General features: G+C 39.0%; 1 protein-coding gene and 1 pseudogene across 1 annotated transcript; both read right to left on the bottom strand.

Moving 5' to 3' along the window:
- Window positions 1-263: 263 nt before the first annotated feature.
- On the bottom strand, window positions 264-1074 carry LOC124508264 (olfactory receptor 4F15-like; annotated as a pseudogene).
- An 8824-nt stretch (window positions 1075-9898) lies between these two features.
- LOC124508263 (olfactory receptor 4K14) lies at window positions 9899-10858 on the bottom strand. The gene has a single exon (XM_047074667.1). The coding sequence runs from the start codon at window positions 10829-10831 to the stop codon at window positions 9899-9901; it is 933 nt and encodes a 310-aa protein (XP_046930623.1). The 5' UTR covers window positions 10832-10858.
- Between the last annotated feature and the right edge of the window lie 279 nt (window positions 10859-11137).

Genomic DNA, 11137 nt, shown 5'->3' with positions numbered 1-11137 from the left:
CTTTCCAAGATTCTATAGACCAGTCAATATGTAAGTGAAACAAAAAGTGTATTTCAGTAATTTAAAATCTTAAAATATGCAAAATAGCCTTAAATAAATTTATAATCACACTATTGGCCTTTAATATGAAATAAACTACCCAAGATATTTGTGCTACTGAAATAAAGAAAACAAATGGTCTTAAGATAATATTTAACCATTCAATACTTGTGCATACAGTATTGCTTGCAGAAGGCATGACTTGTTTTCTCATTCAGAGCTATTTAGAAGATCATCCTCAAACTCCATCTCCTCATTGCCAACTTCACGTCCTTGTTCCTCAATGTGTAGATAATGAGATTCAGAATGGGTGTGATCATAAAGTCCAAAATGGCAAGAAAACTTATCCACTGGCACTGTGGGAAATGGCCACACATAAACAAAGATGCACGGTCCGAAGAACAAAACCACCACAGTGATGTGAGCTGACAGAGTAGAAAAGGCTTTAGACAAACCACCTGAGGAACGTTTCCATACAGCGACCAGGATGACGATATAGGAGATAAGCACTAAGAAGAAGGTGCCCATGGAAACGAACCCACTGTTGGTATTAACCATGAATTCCATTCTGTAGGTGTCTGTGCAGGCAAATTTGATAAGCCAAGGAAGGTCACAGTAAAAGCTATCTATCTCATTAGGACCACAAAAAGGCAAATGGACGACAAAAGCTAACTGGACCACTGCATGAATGAGGCCAATAACCCAAGCACCAGACAGAAGCAAAATGCACATCTGTGGGCTCATGATAGTCAGGTAGTGGAGGGGCTTGCATATGGCCACATATCTGTCCAAGGCCAGAGCAATGAGCAGGACCATCTCAGATCCAGCCAGGACATGAAGGGCAAACATCTGGTGACACACCCCTGAAAGTATGTGGTTTTGTGCCCAGAATACAGGTCACAATCATCTTAGAAACCCTTAAGGTGGAAAGACACAAATCAATAAAGGAGAGTTTAGCTAAAAGGAAGTACATGGGGGGTAATGTAAATGAGGATCAAAAGTCACTGTAAACACAAGGAGCTTTCCCAGGACCATTGTTACAGAAAACCCAGTAGAGAAAGCAAGGAGAAAATGTAGCACTGGTCCATAGGTAGAAAGTCCCAGGAATACAAATTAAGACTTCAGAGTAATTTGCTTCACATATTGGCTATGTCTAGTGATACCTAAAAGACCAAAACCAAAATAATAAAGAATTTATCAAAAATTATTATTTAAAAACACACATTTAAGCTTTTATTAAATCTGATTTAGGAAGAAATCTTCGTTAAAGCTATAAGGTTTTTTTTTTTAAATAGTGTGTTAACTTATCCATTTGGCTAAAATACTTAATAACTAATATTCCTAATAAGCATCTACCATTTGCCTAGTACTATGTAAAGTTTTGAGGTAAAACACTGATCCTGACTTCAGGAGATTTACAGGTTAATGTTGGAATTAGACATTATAGCTTTACATAATAGCTACTTACATATTATTTACATAATAGCTTTACAGAATTCTGATAATTGATTTAAAGGAATGAATTGGGAAGAATGTGTTTCTTAAGCAGAATCATAAAACTGCAAGTGACCCTTCCTTCAGCAAGATCCTCAGGGCCCTTCTAATGGAAGAAAGTGGCAATATCAGGAGATCCAACAGCTGGACATACATTTCTTTCTATGAAAGTCTCCCTAACCTTTTCTTCTTCAAACTGCATCTGAGATCAAGGAGGAAAACACAGAAATGAAAAAAACTAATTTTCCCATTGTATAGAAATGAAATTTTACTTAATTTTATTTATTTTTAAACATATTGTCAAATTGGTTTCCATAAAACACCCAGTGCTCATCCCAACAAGTGCCCTCCTTAACGCCCATCACCCACTTTCCACCTCTCCCCTATCCCCCATCAACCCTCAGTTTGTTCTCTGCATTTAAGAGTCTCTTATGGTTTGCCAACCTCCCTCTCTGTAGCTACTTTTTCCCCTTCCCATCCCGCATGGTCTTCTGTTAAGTTAATCAAGATCCCACGTATGAGTGAAAATATATGGTATTTGTCTTTCTCTGACTGACTTGTTTCACTTAGCATAATACCCTCCAGTTCCATCCATGTTGCTGCAAATGGCCAGATTTCATTCTTTTTCATTGCCAAATAGTATTCCATTGTATATATAAACCACATCTTCTTTATCCATTCATCAGTTGATGGACATTTAGGCTCTTTCCATAATTTGGCTATTGTTGAAAGTGCTGCTATAAATATTGGGGTACAAGTGCCCCTATGCATCAGCACTCCTTTATCCCTTGGGTAAATTCCTAGCAGTGCTACTGCTGGGTCATAAGGCAGTTTTATTTTTAACTTTTTAAGGAACCTCCACACTGTTTTCCAGAGTGGCTGCGCCAGTTTGCATTCCCACCAACAGTGCAAAAGGGTTCCTCTTTCTCCACATCCTCTCCAGCATCTATAGTCTTCTGATTTGTTTGTTTTAGCCACTCTGACTGGTGTAAGGTGGTATCTCAGTGTGGCTTTGATTTGTATTTCCCTGATGATGAGTGATGCTGAGCATCGTTTCATGTGTCCATTAACCATCTGGATATCTTCTTTGGAGAAGTGTCTATTCATGTCTTCTGTCCATTTCTTCATTGGATTGCTTGTTTTTTGGGTGTGGAATTAGCTGAGTTCTTTACAGATTTTGGATACCAGCCCTTTATCTGACATGTCATTTGCAAATATTTTTCCCCGTTCCATCGGTTGCCTTTAGTTTTATTGATTGTTTTCTTTGCAGTGCAGAAGCTTTATATCTTAATGAAGTCCCAAAAGTTCATTTTTGCTTTTAATTCCCTTGTCTCTGGAGATGTGTCAAGTAAGAAATTGCTGTGGCTGAGGTCAAAGAGGTTGTTTCCTGCTTTCTCCTTTAGGGTTTTTATGGTTTCCTGTCTCACATTCAGGTCTTTCATACATTTTGAATTTATTTTCGTGTATGGTGTAAAAAAGTGGTCAAGTTTCATTCTTCTGCATGTTGCTGTCCTGTTCTCCCAGCACCATTTGTTAAGTGACTAACATGACAGGGATGTCCACCCTCACCACTGTTGTTTAACATAGTGTTGGAAGTCCTAGCATCAGGAAGCAGACAACAAAAAGAAATCAAAGGCATCAAAATTGGCAAAGAAGAAGTCAAACTTTCACTGTTCGCAGAAAACATGATACTCTACATGGAAAACCCAACAGACTCCACCAGAAGTCTGCTAGAACTGATACATGAATTCAGCAAAGTCTCAGGGTACAAAATCAACGTACAGAAATTGGTTGCATTTATACACCAATAATGAAGCAAGAGAAAGAGAAATAAAGAAACTGATCCCATTTACAATCGCACCAAGAACCATAAAATACCTAGGTATAAACCTAATCAAAGATGTAAAAGATCGGTATGCTGAAAACTATAGAAGCTTATGAAGGAAATTGAAGAAGACACAAAGAAATGGAAAAACATTCCATGCTCATGGATTGGAAGAATAGTTGAAATGTCAATACTGCCTAAAGCAATCTACACATTCAATGCAATCCCACAAAATTGCACCAGCATTCTTCTCAAAGCTAGAACAAACAATCCTTAAATTTCTATGGAATCACAAAAGACCCCAAATAGCCAAAGTAATATTGAAGAAGAAAAACAAAGTGGGAGGCATCACAATCCCAGACTTTAGCCTCTACTACAAAGCTATAATCATCAAGACAGTATGGTATTGGCACAAAAACAGACACATAGACCAATGGAATAGAATAGAGACTCCAGAACTGGACCCTCAAATGTATGGCCAACTAATCTTTGACAAAGCAGGAGAGAGTATTCAATGAAATTTTACTTCAGATGGTAATTCTTAAATTTGGGGGCCCTGCTTTAAGAATTTGGCATTTAAATTACTTACCTGAAGGATTCTTTAGACAAAAATAGTTTGATTTAAAGACTATTTAAATATTTATGTTAAAGAAAAACATTTATAAAGCACAGAGAACTAAAAGATGAAGCAGCTTATCTCTTAGTGACTACAGGTAAATAAATATTTAAGATGCCTTCAAATTCAGGGGGCCTGGGTGGCTCAGTCAGTGGATAATCCCACTCAATTTTAGCTCAGATCATGATAGCAGGGTCATGGGACTCTCTCTCCCTCTTCCCCTCTCTCCCACTCATGCTAATTATTTAAAAATAGAGAAAGAGGCCTTGAATGTCACTGAGGAAATTCTCAGTGACCTACTCTTCTGTCCATAAACAACATATTTTATGAGGTCACAGTTTTAGAATTAATATATCCTAGTGATGTATTTCTAAGAATGCATCATGGTCCATTAACAGAGACTTCTCACATAAGCAAATTATTCTAACCATCCTTTAAGAGCAACTACTCTTATAGATGGATAATGTGACAATTATCCAGGGGTTCTCAGTCATGACTGTGAATTAGAATTACCTGAAGTAGTTTATAGTAAAAAGCATATTTCTGGGATTTGTTCCCAGAATTCTAATTAAGCAAAGCAATGATGCATCCAGATTGTTCGCATTTTAAAAGCATCTCAGGTGATTTTAATGTAAGTAGTCTTCAAATTACAGTTTGAAAACACTGTATTCTGTATTTTAATTTATTTCAAAATAGGAAAGTGAGTTTCATAAACCCTTCTTCAAAATTCAAAGAAATTCCTTTATTTAAAATCTATGGTGGAATTTAAGAGACAAAGGAGAAAAAGAGAGAGAGAGGAGACAAACCAAGAAACAGACTCTTAACTAGAGAGAACTGTTACCAGAGGGAGGGTGGGTGGGTTGATGGGTAAAATGGGTGATGGGGATTAAGGAATGCACTTGCAATGAGCACCCAGTGTTGTACGAAAATGTTGAAGCACTATATGGTACACCCGAAAATAACATTACACTGTATGTTAACTGGAATTTAAATAAAAATGTGTAAAAAATAAAATAAATGTATGGCTCTCTGTGCACTGACAATGACAAGTTCCCTGCAAAAGTCCACAGTTTGGGGAAAACTGGTGACTTTACTCAAAGTTTCACTAACATGGCAAGCAGCCATCCTTACCCAGTCCAGACACCTCAACTCCAGGGATTTCTGTGCCTAAAGCGAGGGCGCAGGGTCCATATCCATCTTCATGGATCTGACCAAAGCAAGGAGGAGAGCTGAGCAGAGATTGGGGATGAGACAAGAGCCACAGATACCTCTAAAAAGTCATAAACACCTGTGGGATCTAGCATCTCTTTCAGCATTTACTCTAGGACTGGTTCTGTGCTAAACATGCTGTGCGTGTGTGTGTATGTGTGCATAGTAACAGGACAAAATACAGGGTCCTCAGGAATCAGAGAAAAGTTGAGGTAATAAGGGAAGCCTTTGCTAATCATCAGGACTGGATTAAGTTTCCCTCTCCTATACTCTCAGACATCATGTTTATCTCTATCATAGCTCTCACCTGACAGCATATTTTGTGACTATATAACTTGCTTTAATTCCACTAAACTGGGAATGTGTGTTCCTAAATACTCTATATCCACCCCTAGCTCCATTCATGGAATCTGAAACACAGTAGATGCTTGACAAACATTTAATTGCATAAATAAATGTGTGAATAGTATTAAATATACCTTGATGGTAAAAAAAAAATAGCTATCTGTAATGTCTACAAAGTCAATAATCAGTATTACACCATTAAAAACCAAGGAAATTAATCCTAAGGCAGCTTTCCTTTTAAGTTCTCCCCCCCCCCCCCGTTACAGGCATTATAGAAGCACTGCAGAAGCTGAAATGTCTGTGATGTGATTCTTGTCCCAAAAGAACACTGTCTCAATTCAACTGGAAGACAGTCCAAGACTAGTCCCTTCTCTGCGTCTCGTTCTCATGAACTCTCTGGAAAGCCCTCAATTTTGGCATTTTAACCAGGACTACGTGTAAAAGAGTACTAATCACCCCCTCACTGGGACAACCCCAACAACTTATTTTCCCCTCATTTTTGGGACCAGACTGACCACAGCTGCTGTCTGCCCCACACAACTAAGAAATCACTGCCATGTCCCTGACAGAAAGCTGCCTGAGGTTGGGTCAAAGTTGAGGTGTACAATGTAATAATTCCGTGTGTATATACTGTGAAATCATCATCACAATACAGGCCCCCAACTACATGACCAGGAGGAAAGAGGGCTGTACCAGAGGCCAACCCAGAGAACAATCCTTACGGGGGGCCGTTATGTGGGACCCATCAAGAACGTGCCTGGCAGGAACATCACACAAAGAGGGGACACTGCATGAGGAGAACACGCGGGGCACGCTCTTCCACAGCAAGAACCCGCCCGTGGACGCCACCCGCTTCTTCTCCATGGCCTGGCACCGCCTCTACACCTGCGTGCTGACGGTCCACCTACCTGGCCGAGATCCAGGGTCCCCAAAAAGTGGCTGCTGACATCTAAGGATCCTCAACAGGAAGCAGGCCATGCCTCGGAGGAGGAGTCCCCGCTGGCCAGCGCCCCCACGTTGTCAGGAAGGCCCATCTGCCCTCAAGGCGTCCACGCCCACCTGAGGTCTCACGGAGGCAGCCAGGCTTCCCCCCAGTGTGTGTTCGACCAGCGGCCAATCCTGCCCGGAGACCCCCTGGACATCACCGGCCGCCCAGCCAGGTGGTGCCATAGACGTGCAAGCACAGAGGTCCGAAAGAAGGCAAACCAGGGGGCACCACGTCCTGACCACACTGTCTGCAGCCCTCCTGATGGCGCCCGGGGCCCTGGCCCAACTCCCCACTGCGCCTGCGCGCCGCCCACCTGAGGCTCCACCAAGGCCTGGAGCCCTCGCATTCTCAGCACACCTGGGAATGCCCCGCCTCACAGGTTTCTGGGTCCTACTCCGCGGGATAACTCTTGCTTGCTGCTGTTTCTTTTGATTTTAGAGGCAACAGAAATGCCCAAACAGCTGAAACTTATTTGGCTGGAGGGCGGGGAGAGGAGTCATGGCAACCAACACTTTTTGTCCCATTTCTTCAAAGGGAAACTCAAGTGTCCCTGCAAAATTTTGCAATAAAGCCATTAAGAGGAAAAAATGAAATAGAGTCCCATAGAAATGCTGTTTACTTATAAAAAGATTTAACCTAGAAGACACGACATATTTTTCCTCCTTTTTTATTTCAATGTATTCTAGCAGGTTTATAAATACAACTTTTAGGGGCGCCTGGGTGGCTCAGCCGGTTGAGCGGCCGCCTTCGGCTCAGGTCATAATCTCACAGTTTGTGGGTTCCAGCCCCGCATCGGGCTCTGTGCTGACAGCTTAGAGTCTGGAGCCTGCTTCTGATTCTGTGTCTCCCTCTCTCTCTGCTCCTCCCTCCCCCCCCCCCCACCCGCTCATGCTCTGTCTCTCTCTCTCTCTCCTTCAAAAATAAATAAAAACATTAAAAAATTTAATAAATACAACTTTTATCCTTCAGATTTTAGGCCTTCTTTTGCTCTCTTCAAAATGGGATTTAACCTGGAAGACACGACATATGTTTCCTCCTTTTTTATTTCAATGTATTCTAGCAGGTTTATAAATATAACTTTTATCCTTCAGATTTTAGGCATTCTTTTGCTCTCTTCAACAATATAAGAGAGGAATAAGGTGTCATCTTCCTGAAAGCTTTTTATAACCACTCTTTTCTTCATTTTAAGTATAATTGACATATACAGTCCTATTAGTTTCCAGTGTACATCAGTGATTTGATATTTTGATATATTATGAAAAGGATCCCCACAGGAAGTCTAGTTGCTAGGTGTCCACATACTAAGTTACTATGATATTATTGACTAATTCCCTATGCTGTACTTCATATTCCTGAAATTTATTTTATAATTGAAACTTTGTGTCTATTTCCCTTCATTTATTTTGCCCATCCCTCTCCCTCCTCCCATATGACAACCACCAGTTTGTTCTCTGTATCTATAAGTCTGGGTCTCCATTGTTTGTTTCTTTTGTTTTTGAGACTCCACATATAAGTGCAATCATATAGCATTTGTCTTTCTCTGACTTCACTTACCATAAAACCTTCTAGGTCCATCTATTTTGTTCTAAATGGTAACATTTCCTCCTTTTTTAATGGTGGAATAATATTCCACCATAAATATATTCAACTACTTCATTCATTCATCTAAACTTGGACACTTAGGTGGCTTCCAAATCTTGGCTATTGTAAATAATACTAAGTGAGCATAGGGGTGTATATTTCTCTTTGGAGTTTTAAAACTCTTTAAATGTTTACATATAAACATAAAAAAAATTAACTGTCTAAAGTCTATGAAACCAAAACACAGTATTATTGCAGTAGCAAGCAAGGGGAGTGTTGAGAAATTTTTCCCAAGGCAGATGTTTTCAAATGTATTCTTTTAGTGTTTATGCAAATGTGTAAGATTACAGTCATTAGAGAAGCCAGAAGTACCCAGGAGCATGTTTCTCCTGATTAAAAATATTGTCTAAAATTACTGGAAGCTTCATCCAATTATTCACATAATTTGAATATTACCCAATTCTCTCCTTTGGTCTGGTGTTCCAGAATCAACATATAAGAAAATTGTTTAAATTCTCTGACCATTTGGTTAATATAAAATTTAACTCTTGCTTATAATTATCTTTTTAGGTTCCAAAGACATTTAAAAGCTCAGCATAAGATCTGAATCTGTCACACTCAAACATACTTCCTAATAGATGACTCCCCAAGGGACAGATCAACTCATTAAGATGCAGTGTAGATCCAGTGTTTAAAAATCTGTGGGTAAAAATGTTTTAATTTCCTGATCCAGTGCATATTAAATAGTAACACAATACCTTAATTTATACCATGAAATATTGAGCCATAAAATACTGATTCTTCCCATGTGAAAATTAACTTCTGTAATTGAATTTCACTGGCATACATTCATATTTTTCAATAAAAACGTTAAGCATAATGCACATTCACAAGGAAAAGTACACTTTTTAAATCAATAGGATCTTGAAATAGTGTCTTTTTTCCTCCTTGCAGTCTTTCAAAGCCAGGAGAAAGATTCATAGAGCATTTTATTCTTGGGTTAGTTTCCTTGTGCTGAATGTCTCGTGTCTTGAATGCCTATGAACTGACAGCTCTTGCTGTGTTGGACTATGATTAGGAAAATAAAATCCATTTTATATAAATATTTTAGACAAAATAAAATAGTAAGAGAAATCTCATCATAACAGAGTTGAAGAGGGGCACCTGGGTGGCTCAGTTGGTTAAGTGTCCAACTTCAGCTCAGGTCATAATCTCACAGTTTGTTGTTTCAAGCCCCATGTTGGGCTCTGTGCTGACAGCTCAGCGCCTGGAGCCTGCTTCAGATTCTGTGTCTCCCTCTCTCTCTGCCCCTCCCCAACTTGTGCTCTGTCTCTTTCTCAGAAATCAATAAACATGTAAAAAAAGTTCTAAAAAAACAGAGAAAGAAAATCACCAAGTACAAAGTGAAATTGTTGGGTTAAACGTGTATGTACGTGTATGTGTGTGTATATAGATTTATATTATATAGTTATTATATGATCATGCTAATGTCATAGTACAATGGAGTTATAGTTATAAACTATGTTTATAATATAAAATTATATAATATTGTGATATACAAAAACAAATAAGTGATGTTATAGTTATATTATAAAATTATATTAATAATATAAAATTATATTATATAGAATAAAACTATATATATATATGATTTTTGTTGAAATCAACTATTTCTCTGAAATATAACACAATACAAATTCTATCAATAAACCATCAGATTGAAATATTTGAGCAGAATCATATTAAAGAAATTATATACACTGAATGAGTAAGAACATGTAGCTCTATGCAAAGCTGGAATTCAGTGAGAAGTCACATGTTGGTTACACAGCTTCTTCATAGCTGTTTTCATCTCTTTATTTCTCAATGTGTAGATAAGGGGGTTCAAGAGAGGAGTAAAAATGGTATAAAATACAGATAAGAGCTTGTCCACAGAGAACCGACTGAAAGGCCACACATAAATGAAAATGCAGGGCCCAAAGAAGAGCAGGACTACCATGATATGTGCAGAGCAAGTAGAGAGTGCTTTGGATACCCCACCAGCAGCATGCTGTCGGACAGTGATGAGAATAACAGTGTAGGAGACCAAGAGGAGCACAAAACAGCTCATAGACAGCAACCCACTGTCTGAGATCATGAGTATACCCAAGACATAGGTGTCCATGCAGGCAAGCTTGATCACAAGAGGAAGGTCACAGAAGAAGCTGTCCACTTCATTGGGGCCACAGTAAGGTAAATTCACAGTAAAGGCTACTTGGCTGATGGAGTGCACAAATCCAATGACCCATGAAACCAACACCAGTCCCATACAGGTTTTCCGACTCATCATGGTCATGTAATGCAAAGGTTTGCATATAGCCACATATCTGTCATAGGCCATGGAAACCAGAAGCACCATCTCAGCCCCACCAATAAAGTGCAAGAAGAAGATCTGAGCCATACATCCTCCAAAGGAGATGAGCTTTCGATCACTAAGAAAGTCCCTGATCATCTTGGGGGTGGCAAATGAGGCTAGCCATATGTCCAAGAAGGATAGATTTCCCAGCAGGAAGTACATAGGGGAAGAATGCAAGTGGGGGTCAGAAATTACAGTGACCACAATAATGAGGTTACCCAGCACAGTGACCACATAGATCCCAGAGAAAAATATAAAGAAAAAATGTTGGAGATGCTGTGAAGTGCAGAGTCCATACAACACAAATTCTGACACCAAGGAATAATTCTGCAGTTCCATTATCTCAAGTTTCAGACTTTGTTCTGAATCTATATAAAGAAAAGAGATGGATATAAAAGGACCTGTCAACTATCAGGCACATGAAAGTGATCAACTAACTTTTATCAGAATATAATTTTAATTTGTAAGACATAACATAAAATAGAATACAGAGAAGATTAAAACGAAGTCCAACAGCAGAGTTTGCTTTTCTCCCATGTTCAGGCTGCTTGGAATCTTCATTAAAAAAAAAAAAAAAAAAAACACTTTATTAAAATAAAATGTACCTACCTACCAAAATGCACCCATTTTAAGTGTAAAACTCAA

This window comes from Lynx rufus, unplaced genomic scaffold, assembly GCF_022079265.1.
Source record: "Lynx rufus isolate CCGP_SWC_20201006 ecotype Redwood Valley unplaced genomic scaffold, mLynRuf1.p SCAF_13, whole genome shotgun sequence".
NCBI lineage: Eukaryota > Metazoa > Chordata > Mammalia > Carnivora > Felidae > Lynx > Lynx rufus.
This window is presented reverse-complemented; position numbering and strand designations above follow the sequence as displayed.